Here is a 20,869-nt window from a genome sequence, read left to right as displayed (position 1 = left end):
ATATAGGCCAAGCTATAAAACTAAATAGCCTTCTCATTGCCCTGATTTCTTAAACTTTGATAAGGGCTGAGGAATTTTTCATTCCTATTGAAATAATTCATATATCTAAAGATACAGAGTTCACTTAGGGGGCAATCTGGTCACTGTATATAAATTCAAAATGTTGATTTCCTGAGGATTTTCATTAAAGTCTAAGACAGAGTACATAAATCTCCTTCTGCTTCTGTCTTATTATTTTTTAAACATGTAGATTGAAGCTTTGATCTAATTTTAGTTGATTTATATAGGTATAGGGGTAAGTACTACTGGGATATACTTTTAAACTCTATATATTTCTGTTCTATTAAATGAATGAATAATAGATGGGATCTAAGATGGAGACAAGGAGTTTGTCTCCAAAGAGTCAAAGTGAGAAAGAAATTCTACAAGGTTCAGACGAACCTCATAATCCCATCCCAACTCTGCCTCCAAAAAACTCATAAGGTTAATTCATAATTACATGGACTAGAATGGGTACTTGGTAAGTATTTAGGGAAAGAAATTGTGGACACAGAATTGCAATATACACAATGCATTTGATTCACTGAGCAGGCAAAGAGAGTAGCAAAGAGGCCAGTCAGGGAGCAGGAAGAAGTTAATTAGGAAGAAACTAGCATTAACATCCAGGCTTGAAGAAAGTCCTTTAAACTTCCCTTTGCCTAATACTTAAGACATTATTGCTTTTCAACTGCTATTTAATTTTCTTTGAAAGAAGATGTTCTGCTCAGAGACAGGTGCTAGTACTGGTGATGTGTCACCTACCACAAAGGTTAGGGCCAAGAGAAATTTCTGGAATTCAAAATACAGGGTGGGACAAAAGTAGGTTTACAGTTGTGAGTATGAGAAACAGAGCTTATTCTTGTATTATTATTAATTATTGTATTATTTTCCATATGAACAACTGTAAGTATAGCTGGCTACAACTTTGCTCATCTGTAGCCTAAACTACAGTGTTAAGATCCTGGTGAAAAATGGTCAAGGAAAGCTGAGCATAGAGCAATTTACTCTAAAATGTATCAGTCAGTTTCTGCAAGTAAGAAGGGCACAGATATTGAAGCACAGAAATTTAGAACTGGAAGCAGCCTTAGAAATCACAGTATAATCTTTACATTTTCCTGATAAGAAACGGAAGACTCACAGATATAAATCCACTTGTTCAAGCTTCAAATAACTTAAGCCTCCCATCCTCAAATACCAGTGTCTGAAGCATTTAATTTCTTTTTTCCCAGTTAAGGAAAAAAACTGATGACTAGCTATAGAATTCTTTTTTGGGGGGGGAGAAGGAGAGATTTTTTTTTATTGTGAAAAAAAACCGCCACATATATCTTCTTAACCATTTTTAAGTGTACAGCTCAGTACTAAGTGCATTCACATTGCTTTGAAACAAATCTCCAGAAGTTTTTCAATCTGCAAAACTAAAACTGTGTACCCATTAAACAAGTCTGCTTTCCTCACTTCCTCCTGTGCCGGAAAACCATCACACTTACATTCTGCCTCTGTGAATGTGACTACTCTAGGTTCCTCATACAAGTGGATATTTCACTTCGAATAATATCCTCAAGGATGTGGCATGAGTCAGTGCTTGTCTCCTTTCTAAGGCTGAATAACATTACACTGGATGTGTATACCACGTTTTCTCTATCCATTCACCCATCAGTGGAAATTTGGGTTGCTTCTACCTCTTGGCTATTGTGAATAGTGTATAATTCTCATCTATTTTAAATGCCCCTAGTGTAGGAATTACCTTTACTCCATCAAAACAACTGCCAAGTAAATTTTATTTTTTTTAATCCTCACCTGAGGATATTTTTTCCACTGCTTTTCAGAGAGAGTAGAAGGGGAGGGAGGGGGAGAGAGAGAGAGAGATAAACACTGATGTGAGAGAGAGACATCGATTGGTTGCCTCCCACACGCACCCTGATCGGGGCCAGGGATCGAGCCTACAACCCAGGTACTTGCCCTTGGCCAGAATCCAACTTGGGACCCTTCAGTCCACAGGCCGATGCTCTAACCACTGAGCCAAACTGGCTAGGGCCTGACAAGTAAATTTTAGAGATTCCCCCAAATGATCAAAATGCTACTTAAGCTAAAATATATATGAGGGGAGATACAGAGTACACTATTTACTTTTCCCTAAAAGGACCTAAAGCACTTCTACCTCTTCACAGGCTACTGTAAAAGATGAGAGCTGTGAACATGTTGTCACTTCTAACTCAAGTTTTAACCAGGACTTTGGGCACTGGAGCGAATGCTGTAGTGGCTGATATGAGAGAGGACCAGTCAATGTTCTCCAGCTTCTCATTGCTCAACAGGCACATTCAAAAAGTTACTACTGGTGGATAGTAGTAACTATCCCTTGACTATTCCCTTGAATGGTCATTTAAAAACTAAACAATAAAATAGCAAATAAAAGTAAAAAGTATGCTTTCAGAGTCTCATCTACCACCACCCAAAATGCGAATAAATTAGTAACATTACTTTGCTTTTAGGGATCTACAAAAATGATAACTAAGTATAAGCCAAGAAACACTGAAAATGCTTCACCTCACATATACACACACTTAGGTTAATGAAAATGCCTGCTACCTGTAATATCAACCCCTTGCCTACGATCTTTAATGGCTGTACATAATATCTGCTCTAACTGCTTGTAACTGCAGATTCATAATTCTGATACATCCACTATTTGAATTGCTTCACTAAAAATACCACCAAAACCGAAAAACCCCCACTAGCATAAGAACAGCCAATGTGGTATAAAATCATCATCACTGAAAAGCCTCTGGCAAAACTGGTATGACTCTAAAGCCTTGTCAACATCCAGAATTAGAAAGCACCCAGTCTTCCTCTCACTGTACAATTACATACCACAGCAACAATATATTTCTCCATCCAAATACATAAGTCGCAGAGAAATCTTGTTTTGCTAGATTCAGTCTTTACCTTTATACATTTATAGCCTATTACTGGTAGGGTAACCAAACATTATTTGGATCGAAATTTGGTGCTAAATTTACCAGCCTACAGAAGTCAGGGGTTGGGAACCTCCCAGTGTGGAAGAGTTGTTCTTTTCCTGGAGATCAAGGCTTTACCTGGCTAATGACCTATGAAAAGGGGCCAAAAAACAACACACACACACACACATACACGCATGCACGCGCGAGGGAAAGGGAGAAGGAGAGAAGGAGGGAGGGGGGAGAGGGGAAGGGGAAGGGGAGGGAGAGGGAACTCCTGTTACCCGGCTGAATATTCCTGAAGTTACAATCTTAAATCTTAAATCAGACATTTAAGGAAATCTCATCACAGTACAGAAATACAGGTCCGGCAACAACTCCACTGCCACAGTTCTCTGGAGTCTCCTTTTTCCAGCAGTCTCTTCATTTCTTCTCTCACAGACATGTGGCCATTATGCTAGGTATGTAACAAAGATTACAACTCTATTTCAAAATGCTTGGAAAATGTGCTCTCTTTGATGAACACAAAATCTCTGTGAACTACACCTGGAGGGATGCCAATGCTGTAGGCACCAGAGGACACCTGGAGTAGCCAGGATAGGAGCTTGGGAAGTACTGATACAAAACAAGGCTCACCAGGCAGGGCGTGGCTCAGTGGTTGAGCATCGACCTAGGATCTAGGCGATTGGGGTTCGATTCCCGGTCAGGGCACATGCCCGGGTTGCGGGCTAGGCAGCCGACCAATGACGCTTTCATCATTGATGTTTCTATCTCTCCCTCTCCCTCTCCTTTCCTCTCTGAAATCAATAAAGATATATTTAAAAAAAAACAACAAAAAACCCCCACAAGGCTCGATATGGTTGTTTACAATGCAAAGGGGTGTGACAAACTGCAGAGCTATAGTAAGTGGGGGTGATTAGTTGAAAGTTATTCTAATTAAGGTCCTATAAATAGGAACCAGGAAAAGTATCTTCAGAATGGCAAGATGGAAAAAAGAGCAACAACGAAAGCAAAGTCTGGCTGACTTTCTTGTTTCTCTTTTTGATATGAAATACCCACGGGGCCTAGCTTACTATTTGAGGTAGAAAGTCCTGAGGGACTTCTTTGCTGCCCAGACTGTGTGAGAGCTGTCTGCCCAACCTTACACACAGCCCATCAGGCATGTACACAAAAGGCCTCTCCTATTTTTCTGATCCCACTTGGGAAGCAGACAGGAATGCTCAGTTTGGTGGAGGCTAGTCCAGAACTTGCTTTCAGGAGAGAGGAAGAACTCATATGAGCTGCCAGGGCCAATCTGTCTTTATAGAACCATTTTACATGAAAAGAATGGGAGTTTATAGAAAGGTGGAAGAATGTCTGCTAGTTATGAGATACAAGATGATGCATATAGCTAGGAAGATATTAGAGATTGTCAGACTGAAGTATAATTTTCAAGGAGAGAGTTGGTCCAAAAATGGCAAAGAAAAAACATGTGTATGTTGGCTTCTATCCAGTGGGCCAAAACTGTGGAGAGGGAGCAAAAGGTGTCTGACTTGCTAATAATGGAGGCAAACAATCTGTCATTAGTTCTTCAAACCGGAGTAATCCTTAGGAGTGTGAAAGGCTAATATGAGGTGCTGATGCTCTCCAGAATCCTTCAGGGTTGCCCTGGTGAAGAATACCTATCTCTGCATTAAGGGTATAAAAAGAATGACTCTGATGAGAGATGGAACTAGGTCGATGTGGCCCTTAAATATCTCAGAGACAAAATTGGGGGATGACTTAAGATTATCTTTATCCATTAATTTCTACTGACTCAGGCACTCCCATCCTTGAACTTTTGAGTTTGCTCTAAGGAATTAGAAGATCTGAACTCAGATCTGGTCATGTGGCCAAGGACAAGGGATCCAAATTTCTTGCATTTTGGTTTCTCTACTCTCCAGAAAGAAGAAAATCTTTGCAGAGAGACTTTTTTAAGAATTGCAAAATCTTACCATGCTTACAATTGTATCATCAGCATTGCCGCTGATTGACTGAAGAGTTAGAAAAAAGATCCACTTTGAAGGCTGAGTAGAAAGCAGGGAAGTAGGGGACAGTGTTGAGAGAGGAGAAAGTCCGATGGAGGATTTCAGTTTGTGTACCGCCTTATGGATGTGCACACTTGGCAGCTGGAAAGGTGTCTGTGAGCTTTATCATCTGTGGAAAAGTAATGCTGAGATCCTGGTGGATGGTCTCTGGGTCCAAGTAATCAAGTGAAAGAGGGACTTGCTATGAATGACAGTACAGCTCATGAGGGTAATGTCTCAAGATCCTCATTGGGTTTCCGCTTTCCTCTCAAGGTTCATTATCTCTGAAGAGAGGTTTTGTGTGGGCAGCAAGATACCATGATTTTGGTGGCACACACTCCCTAACTGCAGTATGTGATCTCAGGAGCCGAACTCTTCATATATTCATTTAATCCACAAACAAATATTAAGGGCCAACTCTATGTGGGGTTGTTCCAGATACTCTGGATAACAATAACAAGTGTTTATTATATGACAGCATCCTTCTAAGGGGTTCACATATGTTAACTTATTGGATCTTCACTATAACCCATGAAGTTGGGCCTGCTGTCATCTGTTCTCTACATGAGCCACGGAGAGGTTAGATATCTGGTTCAAGGTCACAGTAGGTTGAGTCAGGATCTGAACACAGGCAGGCTGGCTCCAGAGCCCATGCTCTTGCATACTAGGTAGCAATGACCATGACAGGTGAGATCCCTGTCCTCAAAGAAAAGGAGAAAACAGGCAAAGCAACAGCAATGTTATTTTTGGTTCCCTAAGTGCCGTAATGAAAACTAAAGCAGGGTAAGGTGATAGTGACAGAGGGGAAGTCTGAGCAAAGTATGAGTGAAAAGGGGGATCGAGCTATTGGAAGGTCTGGGGAGAGACTATTCTAGGCAGAAGGTGTAAAGGCTCTGAGATGGGAAGAAGGTGGAGATGTACCAGGGCCATGAAGAAGGTACTGACATAGTGCAAGGGAGACAAGAGCAATGGAGGGCCTTTAAGGACTTCATAAGGACCCGAGAATTCATTGTCAGGGTGCTCTGAAGCCCCTGGAGGGTTGTGACAAGGGGTGTAACCTGCTCTGATTTTTGTTATAAAAAAGACCATTCTGGCAGTGTGTGAAGAATAGCACATTTGGGGAGCGGGGCAATTGGAGGCAATTTAGAAGGCCATTACAGTGGCCAGTGAGAAGGAAACACAGATGCTACTTTCTTTATGGCCTTTTTGCCAAGGTCAACTTATACCAGCTTAGAGTGAGGTGGCTCTAGGAGTTCACTACATCTCGTAAGCCAACTACAGACAATATTATTCTTGAATTCAGGAAGTCTTGATGTGAAAGGGACGGGAACAGAAACCTCCCCATTGTTGAAGTATAACTGGCTAACTAGTTTTCTGATGGAATGAGAATGCCTTCATTTGTCAGGGCTCCTCCTCCGAGGGCCTTCTGGGATCACATGATCAGTCCTCTGTTGCTCTACTAGTTACTATGGAAGCCTTGGGCCCTGGCGAGGCTGCCCTGGGGTGTGTGGGCCCCGGCCCTCTGCACATGTCCAGAGGCTCCATGGTTTGAGTCTGCTAAGTGGATTCACTGGGGATATCTGAAGACAGCCAGTCTAGTCTTTTTTTTTTTTTGAGAGGGTAGTTTTAGCATTTCAAAACAAAGACACAGCTGAAATGGTGGAACAGATTACTTACAGGTAACCTTTTCTAAACATTTTCTACTCTGAACAACCTTACACTAGAACAGGGGTGGGGAATGTCCGACCCATGGGCCATATACGGCCCATGAAATCATTTCATCTGTCCCTGCCATACAAAATTATCAACTTAAAAATAGCCTGCAATTATATTTGGTCAAACATTTAATTGAATTTATTGAATTTTGAGTCCCGCTTGCAATTGCCTTGGCAGGGCCAGACCAAGTGATTTCACGGGCAGAAAAAAGGTTCCCCACCCCTGCACTAGAAGATGAAACCAGTCTGTTTTGGTGATGCAGCTTTTACATGGTAAAGTGCCAAAGAATTAAATCTTTCTGAGTTTATGCAAAACAAGGACAAGTTCCAGTGGTAAAGGTCCCATAAATTTCAACCACTGATGCCTGGAAAATGCCATCGTTCTCGAGTTTTCAAAATGCAACTCATTTATCTGCTACTCTCAAAGTATATGCAAATATGCAGATCAGTTTCTTTGTATGATTAGCCTATTACCTTTTCATTCCCTTAGTCGAAGATCATTTCCTATGCTTCTCTGAATGTGGTAAAGTTATTCTATTGCTAAATAACTATAGAACTCAAGGAGGGTCATCAGAACCTGAAATGTTATTCTGGAAGGGGTTGCTTCATTATGTAGACAATAGAACAAGACTTTTAATTTTGACATAAAATGAAAACTACAGTTTTTAATACTGCTTTTTTAAAAAATTCTGTTTAGAGTCAGGCATGAAGAACAAATGTTAATATATTATGATATGATATAAAGTCAGTCAAGCTAAAGAACCTCTTTCCAAAACACAAGCAGAAATTATGAAAATGGCAAGGGGCTTCCCTTCCACACTTTATAAACAAATTTTCTGCAAGAGAGAAAAACGAATAGCAGCAGAAATAAAGCTTATGGTATGATTGCTGCTAAACCCAAGGAAAACAGTGAAAAGTGTAATTTTTTTAGAGAGAAAGCCAGCTGATAGCAGGCCACTTTAGCCTTTGGCTTGCTAATGGATTTTGCAAGATGGACATATCACACTACCCAGAAACCATGCTGTGGCAGATGCTCCACTCTATCTCAAGAGAAAGAGAAAGGCAAGCATGAATCAAGGTGACCCCTGGCACTTCTACAAAATGAAAACAAAAGCACCTTCCAGGGTCCTTTATGGGGTCAATCCCAAAGCAGCTGTTCACACCATTTGTACTTGCAGATACACCTTCCATATGGCAACAAAATTAGATTCCTCACCAATGACCATGTCTTCAAGACAATCTTATCTTGAAGTATGATTTTAAAATACTAAGAAAAGTAGAACACATTTATATTCTTTGACCTTTGTCCATATAGAAATGTGTAATAGATCATACAAAGAGACAACATTTTTTGGAAGTTTCGTATACTTAAAGCATCAACCTTTAGTTAAATGTGAGAACTCAGCTTCCCAAAGGATGCACTCCCTGGAATTTCTGGAAAGCTGATATTTCCTTTATGTTCTCCTTGAGTTCAATAATATAATAGGTCATCTTTCTATGTCTATATGAGTAAAAGGAACAGTCTCATGATTCTGTGTAAATCATAAACACCAAAAGCAGTGGCATCCAATCAAGGGGATGTGTCAAAGCTTTATGCTCTTAATGAACTATCTTACCTGTCGGCGAATCATTCCCAGGTCTCTTTTGGCGTTATTCACTAGAGTCTGAATTTCTACAGGATCTTTCACATTCTTATTTTCTCTGAAGGCATCTCTTATCCTCCTGATAGCGTAAGTTCTAAACAAATTAAGGGGAAAAAAAAGAAAAGGTGTCAGCATCTCTAAAGTTATGCTTTTAAATGAATTTAAAAGCTTTCCTTAGGAATTAACTGATATTCTCCTAAGGATAATCCACTTTGTTATCTGCTCTTGGGTAAGGACCATCCATTACAATTCTGGGATGACTAAGCAAACATATTTAGGGATATAAATCTGCCCCAAACAAGTCACATATAAATGGCAAACTGCTACTGAAATGCTCCTTAGATTACTGGTTTTTTATAGAGTTATTCACATCTGGCTACCCTCCATTTACACAGATAATTGAATCTTTAATGTACAGAGACAAAGCAGAAACTAAGAGGGGAACTAGTGCACTACATATGCATGCACCAAGGTAGTGAGTGATCTAAGCCAGACTTGGGGCAGCTCACCAATCTTGTCCCATATTTTGGCTGTTTCTTCCTCTTGTGCAACTTAACACGTTAGGATCCTACCTTAGTCCAGAGCGGAGATTACACACATATGCACATACATGAATATGAACATGCCTAACACTCCCCTACCCCCATATAAATTACATGCAAGATGGACAGCAGTTCAAGAACAAGGCTTTCAAATCAGACAGGCTTGGATTTGAATTCTTGCTCTAGCTTCCGATCTGTGTGAACCTGGGCAAACTTCTTAACATAACCCATGTTTTCTGTCAGACACAATCCTGCCTACCTCCCAGGGATGCTGGTGGGGGAGAGGGGAGCTTTATAATGAGTGTCTGGAATCTGGAACAGAACCTGGTACAAAAAAAAGACTCAATAAATGAAAACTTCCTCTTCTTCTTCCTGCTATTCCTTATTGCAATTAGTATCTCTCTCTCCTAGAGTCACTCATGCCAGTGTGTGCAAACAGGGTAGTTGGTCTGGATAATTAGCCACTGCAGCTGAGTCAAGGGTCCTGATACATTCCCATACTCAGAGGGTCATGGCCTTCACCCCCAGGCCCATCCATCTGCACCAGATTAAAGACAAGGCACTAAGGAGAAGCAGCCCAAGTCAAACATATCAGACACGATTTTCTCTATCATCTCAGATTGCTTTGCTCTTAACTTTGAAAACCAACTATAGAATCCATGCGAAACTAATTCGTAACATTCAGAAACAGAAGACTGGAAATAGAGGCAAAGAAATGAGAGAAGGGAATATAATTTCCTTGGGAGCTGGGGTGGGTGGATGTTGAGAGATGGATACAATTTATTGGGGAACCTTATTTTAAAGAGGACTAATTTGCTTTAGATAAACTTTACTAAATTAAAAAGATGTTAGTTAAAAATTCAAATATCAGGTTCCTCTGCATCAAAAGCAAGAGTAAACCAAAATCTTGAAACCTTAAGAACCTATAAAGAAGGAAGGAAGACAGTTTAGGAACTTGCATTTCGGTGATGTAAGCCACTGCCAAGACTTTCATCTTAATTCTGCGTGAACCCACTGGAGATTTTATAGAGGAGATTTTTGTGTTTTTTCTCTCTCTTAGGGTGACAATGATTGGAAATGGGATCCTTGTACTAGAAGACACTTTATAACGGGCTCATTCATTTATAAAGGCATATGGGAGGACTTTACTAATAGATTTATATTACATATAATTTTTCTTCATGAATAGCTGCTAATCTAACAAGATTTTAGATAGTAGGTAGGTAAACTAAAAGCAATTTCTTACACAGCATAATGGTTATTTATATGACACAACATCATTCCTCTTTACACCCACACACTCCTCCTCCAAAACAGTTTCTTTTTTGGTGGTGATGGGAGTGGGGGGAGGGGGGGCAAAATAATTTAAATCTAATATTCTGTTTAATATGCAGATTTATTTTATAATAGAAATTAACCTCAGGGAACCATCCATTGTTTTGATTCTTCATTCAGGATGCTGCATGGGCTGTTTGGAAGAATAAAATGAGCAATAGTAGTCATTGCTAAATTCATTTTCCTAAGAGCTAGTGACTAGCCAAGAATAGCTAGAAAAAAGGCAGTATAGCTTACAATATAAAGATCTAAGTTCTTCCAAAGTTTAAGGAAATTAGACAATAGCTTAAGAAAGAGTTCACCACCACCAAACCAGTATTCTAAGAAATGTTAAAGGGGCCCCTTTAAGAAGAAAAACAGATAAAAAATATGAATAACAAAATGGCAATAACTACGTACCTATCAATAATTACTTTAAATGTAAATGGATTAAATGCTCCAGTCAAAAGAGATAGGGTGGCTGAATGGAGAAAAAAACAAGACTCATATGCTGCCTATAAGAGACCCACTTCTGATCGAAAGACACACAGACTGAAAGCAAAGGATGGAAAAAGATACTTCATGCAAATGAAAACAAACAAAAGGTGGGGTAGCAATACTTATATCAGACAAAAAAGACTTTAAAATGAAGGCTATAATAAGAGACAAAGAAGGACATTTTATATAGAATATCCAAGATATGGAAGCAACCTATCTATCAATAGATGATTTGATAAAGATGTGTACATATATATAATGGAATATTACTCAGCCGTAAAAATGAATGAAATCTTACTATTTGCAACAACAAAGATGGGTATTATGCTGAGTGAAATAAGTCAGACAGAGAAAGACAAATATGTGATTTCACTTATGTGTGGAATCTAAACAACAAAACAATGAACAATCAAAACAAACTCACATAGAGAACAAGCTGATGGTTGCCAGGTGGGAGGGGGTATGGGGGGGCTGGGTGGAAAAGGTGAAGGGATTGAGAGGTACAAATTGGAAATTACAAGACAGTCATGGGGAAGTAAAGTACAGCATAGGGAATATAGTCAATAACATTGTAATAACTATGTATGGTGCCAGGTGGGTAACAGACTAATCGGGGATCACTTTGTAAGCTATATAAATGTCTAACCACTATGCTGTGTACCTGAAAGTAATGTTATATTGAATGACAACTATATTGAAAACAAAAACAGACTCACATTATAAACAAACACAAAAATACACCCACATTATAAGCAAACAGTAAACATAAGAAGTGGGAAAAAATATATATATATTTGAAAATCATATCACAAACGTGTAATTCTCCTAACATTTAAAAAGCTCTAAGAAACTATGAGAAAGCTATGAATGACCAAACAGAAAAGTGAGCAAAGGATACATAAACTGAATTCTCAGGAAATGGTAATCAAAGGCTTATAAACATGAAATATATTTAGTCTTATTCATAAGAAAAACACAAACTTAAAGTACAAGGTGTGGATTTTAAAAAATAGCTTACGACTCTCAACAACTTATATCAATTGAGCTCAATCAAGTTGCAGTGTTCTGAATATTTTGCTGTGTAATCTTGCTATCTCCCCAAATCTCCAAAGTCCATACCTAAAGGAATGAATCTAGATCTTCAAATTAAATGTGTCTATAGCAATCAAAAGTTGTTCAAGCTTTGGAGGCACCTTTGACACGAATGACGCAATAACTGACACTTTCTTGCTCTCCCTCCTTCTCCAGGGTTTAAAACTATGGTGATAGTTGTATGAATTCTTATTTCAAATGACCATAATTTTGTGAAGGTGGTCACAAATCTGGCTGAATTTCCAAATTTTGTATGAGAGGGCCAACCACCAATTATTTTAATCTTGCCCCTGCCCTGATTTTTATCATTTGCAATATTTTCAACGCTACTAAAGTATGCCACTCGTCCTTGAACACACTCTGGCGATCAGCCTCTTGACTACATCTCCAAGCAAGAACATTTCAATGAAAATGTGCAGATGCTGCAATGAAAGTGGCTGCCAGCTGCTACAGTGTACTGCATTAGGATCTTAATAGGAGTCAGATGCTGTTTGATTCAAGGCATGAAAAATGAGCACATAATGGTAACAGAACAGCAGTAGCTACCAACTATGAAAAGCAAGCATCCAGACACAGTAAGGCTGTGCTTCTCACACAAATCATCGCTCTCCCTCTATCCCAAGCTTTGCAGTTTCTTGGTATTTCTTTGCGCAGGTTCCCATTTGGCTTCTCTTCTCCACCCCAGCCTTTGCCCGTCTGCCTGCCATCAGACCTCCAAGTGTCCACAGGTTCTTCTACTAGCTATACTTTCAACACTGCAAGAATCAATCTTTTATGAGATTCTTTCACCATTACAATTTTCTAGTGGCAAAGCAATGCAGCAGGTGGTAATGAAAGCTCTGCAGTAGCTGAGGTCCTACTTCGCTTTCTCCCAGAACCACTGTCAGCCAAATGCAGGTGATAATCATCACAGCCTTCCCATCACGTGGGAGACCACACTGGCTTTTGCGTCTAAAAGGTGCGATCTGAAAACCAGTTGCTGTAGACACCTTATTTCTGTAATCCTTTATCACTACCCCAATGCTGGTTTCTCTGGTTATCTATCCAGTAAAAGCCTCTGTGCTTTTTCCTCCTTCCTTCAGCCCCAAGTCAAGTGTCCCAGCAACAAAACAACTCAAACCTTCCTACTGGTCTCTTTGGGGCAAACTCCTTCAACTGCTTGAAAGGAGATCTCCTCCATCTACTCGCCCGAACTCACATGTGCCTGGCCCTGCAGACAGTGCTTCCTTCACAACCATGAAGAGGAAGCTGCTTAATTCTGCCATGTCTCCAGATTCGGAGGGGGCTGAGACGACAGTACCAATGTGTTCTTGGATCCCCCTGCTGCTTCCGGATCACCTGGTCACGTCTACACACCTTGGGGCCAAGCTACTAAATGCAGCACGTTGTATGTCTCCATGACACTGTTGTCCGCTCACTTCAAGATTCAACAAGCCTCAATATCTAGAGGGTACCACCAATTTTAGGTAATTTAGCTTATTGTAATTTTTAATAAAAATAGTATCTTTGAAAGTCAATAATTTTTATAGTGAGTTGGATGACAGTATTTGCAGTCTTTTCCTGAGGTATCGATGTTTGCCTCACTGAAAGGAGAGTTCCACAGCTAGTTGGTTTCTCCTCCTGTTCTTTAGACCTACTAGTTATTTCCTCCTAATCTTCTCTGTAAGCTAATCTTCTGCTGCTGCCTCTTACAGTGTATTCTCTATGGCTTTGTAATGTACTTCTTTTCTTTTTAATAAAATCTCCTCTGGTAATTGCATGTGTCCAACTATCATATACTATATGTCATTGGATACCAAATCTTTCTCATACCAACTTCTCCTTTCTGATTTCCACATATGTATGATCCAACTGCCTTTTGGACTTGCCAACAAAAGGTACCCACTATAACCACTACAGATTCTCCTACTGAACACTTTCAAAACCAAAGTCACCATCTTCCTTTCCCTTTGCTCCCAATGGCCAGCATTTCCTTCCTAGGTAGGAGTGTCTTCATACAACCACTGTCCAAGTCAGGCATTTGGGGATTCACCCTAAATTCCTTTCTTTCCCTTATTTCCTTACATTCATCCAATCACAAAATCTTACTGGTTCAACCTTCTACATCCCTTCTGAATCACTTTCCACTTCTCCAAATACTCAGTCTGTATCTGGTTCAGGCTCTTACCTCTCATATCTTGGAATTATGGTACGTGTGTGGTGTATAATAAACTGGATAGTAACACAAATACAGAGAAAGCTCAAGGACAATTCGAAGGTCAAAAGTACTCTGTGTAGATAACAGAGTGAGGAAGAGAGCAAAAATATTCCTTCTTATGAGAGTTCCTGCTAGAATATAAGCACCAGACAGCAAGAACTTTTATCTTTCTTGGTTACAACTGAATCTAAAGTGCATGGTTCAGAGATGGTGCTCAATAAATATCTACTGAATGAACTTATCAAAATGTCATGGGCATTACCAAAAAAACCTTCAAGAAAAATACCAATAATCAATAAAAACACAACAAAGGATAAGAAACGGAAGAATGAAGGGTTTGTAGCACAAAGACTGAAATAACCTCTGAAAGGTAATGATTACAAAATTTTCCAGGAGAATTCACTGAATAGGTATTGAATGACTATTATGTAAGCACTACGTGAGGTGCTGGAAATACAGTGGAGATCAACAAGGTTACTGGCCACAGGGACCAGTGGGGGATGAAGTCTATGTATTAAGTAAGAGATGAAAGAGGAAGCAGAAATCATTCAAAGTGCACACAAAGGGGCTAAGGAAACTTTTTTGAGGATAATGTAACAGTTATCTTTTTTTTTAAAAAAAATCCTCACTCGAGGATATGATTATTGATTTTAGAGAGAGAGAAAGGGGGAGGGAAGGAGGAACAGAGGGAGGGAGGAGCACAGAGAGAGAGGGAGAGAGAAACACCTATGTGAGAAAGAAACATTGATCAGTTGCCTTCTGTACACACCCCAACTGGGAATCAAGCCAGACACCTAGGTGTGTGCCCTGACTGGGAATCAAATCCACAACCTTTTGGTATAAGGGACAATGCTCCAATCAACTGAGTCCTCCAGCTGGGGCACCAGTTCTTATCTTGATTGGGATGGTGTTTTCACAGGCCTATATATTTGTCAAAACATTAAAATGTACACTTAAAATGGATCCATTTTATTGTATATAAATTATTACTCAATAGGTTGACTTTTAAAGAAAATTAAAAAATAAACAGTATAGGAGTTATATTTGCTCACTTAAGAAAAGCAGCCCTAGCTGGTTTTGCTCAGTGGTTAGAGCATCGGCCCCTGGACTGAAGGGTCCCAGGTTCGATTTCAGCCAAGGGTACGTACCTCGGTTGCAGGCTTGATCCCCGGCCCCAATAGGGCCATGTGTGGGAGGCAACCAATCAATGTTTCTCTGTCACATTGATGTTTCTCTTGCTCTCTCTCTCCCCCTTCCACTCTCTCTGAAAAGCAATGGAGAAAATAATCCTCGGTGAGGATTAAAAAAAAAGAAAAAAACAAACAAAGCAAAAGAGGAGAAAAACACCACCACAAAACAAAGACTGCAATCCTACAGAATAATTATGTACCTAGCTGAAGGAAGTAAAAATTAACACTGTTTTATATAAACTAGAATAAAATACAAACTAGAAAATCAGATCCAAAACACAGAAAAATTCAATGAGTTGATGAGAAATATGTTAAAAAATTAACTAACCTTCAGAACAAGCAAAGGTATATAACCTATGAATTATGTGAACTGAACTGAGTAGGTAATTAAAGTTATAATGGAAGAAAATGTCTCAGAAGTGATTATAAAAAATTGAGAAGACTGAGATTTAACAATCAGGGGATAATCCCAACATATTTACTTATAAACCCTGAATGTTACCATAGACAATCAGGAGTGCCAGGAAGTCTCCCCCAATGGCCAAGATGATGCAGGAGAGGGTTCTTACATTAAGGTGCCAAAATTGAGAAGAATGGATATAAAAAAAAAGCCCTCCCCTTCCTATCCCTATAAGAACTGGGGCTTGAGCAGGAAGGGGACACAGTCTTTGAGACAGGAGCCCACCATTCTCCCAAATTACTGCACCTGAATAAACCTCTTTCCCTTTGTACCAGTACCTGTCTCACAAGTTTGGCTTTCACTACGGCAGGCAGCTAAACCTGCATTTCGTTTCATGAACTCTAGGGTCAGAGAAAAAGTACTTTAAGAAAGGACAACAAGTCCGGCCAGGCGTGGCTCAGCAGTTGAACATCGACCTAGAATCCAGCGATTGGGGTTCGATCACCGGTCAGGGCACATGCCCGGGTTGCGGGCTCGATCCCCAGTCTGGGGCATGCAGGAGATAGCCGATCAATGGCTCTCTCATCACTGATGTTTCTATCTCTCTCCCCCGCTCTCCTTTCCTCTCTCTGAAATCAATAAAGATATATTTTTTTAAAAAAGAAAGGACAAAGAAAGAACTTTATATGCAGATAATACTGAATGAAATATGGTAAGTATATCCTCAGATTTCTATTTTCAAAATTCATGAAGGAAAAGGACTGCTTTCCAGTCATTTGTAGTGCTGTTTTGAGAGTCCAAAGGGATAACAAAATAGTATCTATGATTTAGGGCATAGATAGCATGCACAAGGTATTGTGCTAAGTACTGGATATACATATGTCATTTAATCTTCACAAACAATGACACAGAGATATTTAAAATATTGAGGTCAAGATCACATGTTCAGTAAGTGGTAGAGCTAGGTTCTGACCCCAGCTGATCACAGAGGCTGTGATTTTCTACTCCAAGCTATGCCTCTTCCAGAGGTCAATAAACTCCATCCACTCTTTGATAAATACTTGGTATAATCCAAGTTGTTATACATTTAAAAAGGCATTTAAAAAATTGTCTCTTGCATTACTAAGCTTAAAAAGATCATCTTATCTCTCAACGCTGCTTCAAGTGTTTCTACAAATAGTTCAAGAGCCAAGCATGTCTTAATAAAAAACGAGTGGATGAGAGCTTTAAGAGGGAAAGAGCTATTGACATAAGCAGTAAGAGTAAGTGAAATAATTGAGTTTAACTTAATTGTCTTAAAAAGGGGGATAGTGACCAGTAAGAAGGGTTGTGTAGTGAGGAGGTGAAGATAGTATCAGAAAACCCACTTTGGACACCAAAGTTTCTCCGTGTTTGGGCAGCTGTAAATAAAACCTATTACATTTTCCCCGTTTAAAATTCCCTAATGGTTTTATATTACTTTCAGGATAAGGGTCGAATGCATTAGCATGGACACTATACTCCTGTATATCAATTCCACTCCATCAGGTACCACTTCTACACGAACCACCAACCACCATCTGGGAAGACTTGTAGTTTTCTCAGTTCTCTCTTCTTTAGGCCTCCATCTCCATATTGGAGTGTCCTTCTCCAGCCTGATTTCTTGGCTAAGCCCTACTCCTCTTTAAAGACCTAACCCAGTCAGAAGCAAATATGGCAAAAGATTAATATCCTTAGCATATAAATAGCATATATAAATCTAATAGGAAGACATTAGTACCACAGCCAATAAATGGGTTAAGAGGCATGAAGCAATAACTCACAAGTGAACATAAAGAGTAACTAAATTAAAAAAAAAAAGTGACTAAATTTAGAGAGAGAGATGGATATACAAAAGTTCATAAACAAAGAAATGTAAATTTAAACAAGGTACAATTTTCCTGTCCATCAAATTAGAATTTTTTTAAAAAGCAAAGTACATGTACATCCTGTTGGTAGGAGTATGAACTGGTACTTATTTTGGGAAAATAGCATAATAATGGGTAATAACAATCAAAATCTTTTTTCCACCAATTCTACTTCTGGTGATTCTACAGAAATAATCTCAAGTATGTATAGAGACACATACAGAATATAGTAATTTTAGAATTATTTATAAGTATTAAAACTAGAAACAACCTAAATGCTCAATGGAGAGGTTGCTACGCAAATTATGAAAATGTGTGCCTTTTAAAATAGATGTTTCAAAAACAATTAAAGTCACAGGTTCAAAAGCCAAAGGTATAGTATAAGGAGGAACAGCAGTCTCCCTCCCATTCCTGTCCCTTAGACAACCCATTCCTGTTCTTCAGTTCTTCTCTCTAGATACAATCAGTTAGCGGTGTCTTATGTAGATATTAGATTTACATTAAATCTTCTATGTGTATATTTTAGTAGCATTCTAAACATACTGTGCACATTTAATTTTTCAATTAAAATACATCTTAGTTATTTCATATCAATACAAATGCAACTGACTCATAAATGGTTGTATAGTATTCCACTGTATGGATGAATTATAAGTAATTTAGGCAGTGCTTTATTCATATTTAGGTTGTTTCCAATCTTGCTATTATAAACAACGCTATAATCAATATCCTTGTTTACTGCAGCATTGATGCAAGTGTGTCTGTGGTATTCTTAGAAATGAAATTGGTAGAATAAAGGATATGTATATTTACAGTTTTTATAAATATTGCCAAAATTTCCTGTAGAGGTACCGATCTATGCTTTAACAAGCACTCTATAAGTGTGCCTGTTTCCCAACACCTTTGCCCACACAACGATCATTGCTAATCTAACAGGTGAAAAACGGTATCTCGTTTAACTTTTAATTGCATTTTTCTTATTAAGTATGCTACTGACCACCTTTTCACAAATTTAAAGCCATTTGTACTTCTGTTTGTATTCTTTACCTTTCCTTAATTCAGTAATTTGTCCTTCTGACTTATTTGTAAGACCTAAATAAGCAGATGTTTAAGAAGGGAGCCCTTTGTGAGGAGTTGTAACATTCTTTCTGGTTTTTCATCTGGCTTTGTTTATGGTGTTTGCATGCGTTTGTCATATAGAAATGTTCAGTGTTTATGTAGTCAAGTGTGTCAATTTTTGTGTTATGGCTTCTGGATTATATATCACACATACAAAAGATTTCTATATGTGAAATCACAAAAACATTCACCTGTATGTTATTGAGAACTTTTATGGTTTATCTTTTAACTCTTTGATCTTTCTGTAATTTATTTAATGAAATGTGTTAATTACGAATCAAATTTTATCCCCAATGTTAAATTTTTTAAAATGAAGGATATAACTTAATACTCAGTATGATCTCAATTATGGAAAATATGGGTTTAGAAAAACTGTCAGGAAATAAAACGGCATGCTAATAATTCCTTTTGATTACTGGAGTTTATGTTTTCTGAATTATTACAATAATTATTATTTCTTAATAATGTGGAAGTTCCTAGTGACATAATAAAATCAGTAATATACCACAATAAAGAAAAATCAGTAATAGAAAAGATTCAATTTGTATGAGAAGAGATTAGGGAAGGGAATATACTTAGATAAATACAATAGCCAGGTGAGATACATGACAGGGAATTAAACTAGTGTCACAGGAAAGAAGAAAGGCTCAAGAACTTTTTAGTAGATAAAAACTATAGGTTCTAAAAGTTTATTTTTAGACAAGTTATTTTGAGGCACGAATAGGACAACAATGGAGGTGTGGCCAGCAGCTACCAGAAATATGGTTTTGCATCTTGGGTGAGAGGGTGCAGGCTGGCAATAAGCTTAAAAATCATGGACAAGGAAGAATGAGGCAAAATTGTGGGGAAAGATGAGTTTGTTCCAAGGAAAGCAGTAAAAAAAAAAGAGAAGCTCGCCCTGGGAAGAGCTCTGGGGAAACAATATCAACATTTAAGATCAGGCAGAGGGGTCAGAGCAGAGGCAGGAAAGACAGGAGACAAGAAGGCAGACTTGACAGGCAGAGTAGATACGATTGTGCAAGTCCTAGAAAGGGTACTACAAAGGCTGAAAAGAGCCCAAATGAATTTAGCAGTTAGATGTAATTAGTAACTTTAGCAAGGACAACATCAGCGTATACTTACGAACTACATGTAGTAAATGTATTAAGAAAAAAACTTTAATTTTTGGAAATACACTCAAATAATAATTGGGCCTAGGAAAAAGTTCATTACGTAGTAAGAAAATATTTTTAAAATAATGAAAAAGATAACGCATAAAATCTTTGGAATGTAGTCAAAGTCATACTTAGGTGAAAATTAATGGCTTATATAGCCTTATTAGTAATGAAATAAAAGCAGAGTTTAATAAATTAAGAATGTTTCTTAACATTTCAGAATGGAAAAACAGCATCCCAAAAGAATATAGGAAACAAGGTGATTTTAAAAATGTCTCAAAAAATTGAAAAAAAAAAAAAAGAAAAGAAAAAAAGAAAATTGGAATTATTTAAGACATCTGATATGTATCTACATGTTATATATACTTTATATATAACATATATATATCTATATACATACACACATACACAAAATTATGAGGGAAACAAAGAGTGAGGAGGACTGGATGTTTGCGAAGAGGGGTTTAAAGCAAACATTTCAGAAATTGAGAGCACAGCCTGGCCGGGCGTGGCTCAGCAGTTGAGCATTGACCTAGGATCCAGGCGACTGGGGTTCGATTCCCGGTCAGGGCACATGCCCGGGTTGTGGGCTCGATCCCCAGTTGGAGGCATGCAGGAGGCAGCTGATCAATGACTCTCATCATTGATGTTTCTCTCTCTCTCTCTCTTTCCCTTTCTCTCTCTGAAATCAATAAAGATGTATTTAAAAAAAAAAAAATTTGAGAGCATGAGCAGACTCCAGAACTTGACTAGCGATGAGAAGACCAGTTGAGGTTAGTAACATCAGGATGGTAATACCAATGTGCCAAACTGGGTGGCTTTTCTCCAGCAGTGTTTGGTTAGGTGTACTATGGGTAAGAGAGATGTCTGAGTAAATCCACACTTGCAGTTTTGACAGATGAGTGTCACATAAGGGCAAAGAGAGAGAGAAAAACATTCCAGGGCTCAAAGGAGGTGGTGCTAGGAATTTCTTCCCCAGTGGCAAGGAACTTCTGAAAGTCCCAGTCCTCAGAACTCAGGCTATTTCCCCACTCAGGCCCTTTTGTGGTATTCAAGTCCTAATCTAAATGTCCGATAATAA

At 38.7% G+C, this 20,869-nt stretch overlaps 1 protein-coding gene across 1 annotated transcript in view; it reads right to left on the bottom strand.

Moving 5' to 3' along the window:
- Positions 1 to 20,869, bottom strand: part of LYRM4 (LYR motif containing 4) — a 136,886-nt gene that overhangs the window by 89,026 nt on the left and 26,991 nt on the right. The window contains exon 2 of the mRNA XM_087820666.1: positions 8,370 to 8,490. Within this exon, the coding sequence (XP_087676792.1) occupies positions 8,370 to 8,490 (121 nt within the window). The remainder of the gene's footprint in view (positions 1 to 8,369; positions 8,491 to 20,869) is intronic.

The sequence above is a fragment of the Miniopterus natalensis genome, chromosome 9, assembly GCF_054644295.1.
Source record: "Miniopterus natalensis isolate mMinNat1 chromosome 9, mMinNat1.hap1, whole genome shotgun sequence".
NCBI lineage: Eukaryota > Metazoa > Chordata > Mammalia > Chiroptera > Miniopteridae > Miniopterus > Miniopterus natalensis.
Note: the sequence above shows the minus strand (reverse complement) of the source record. Positions and strands in the feature narration are given on the sequence as shown.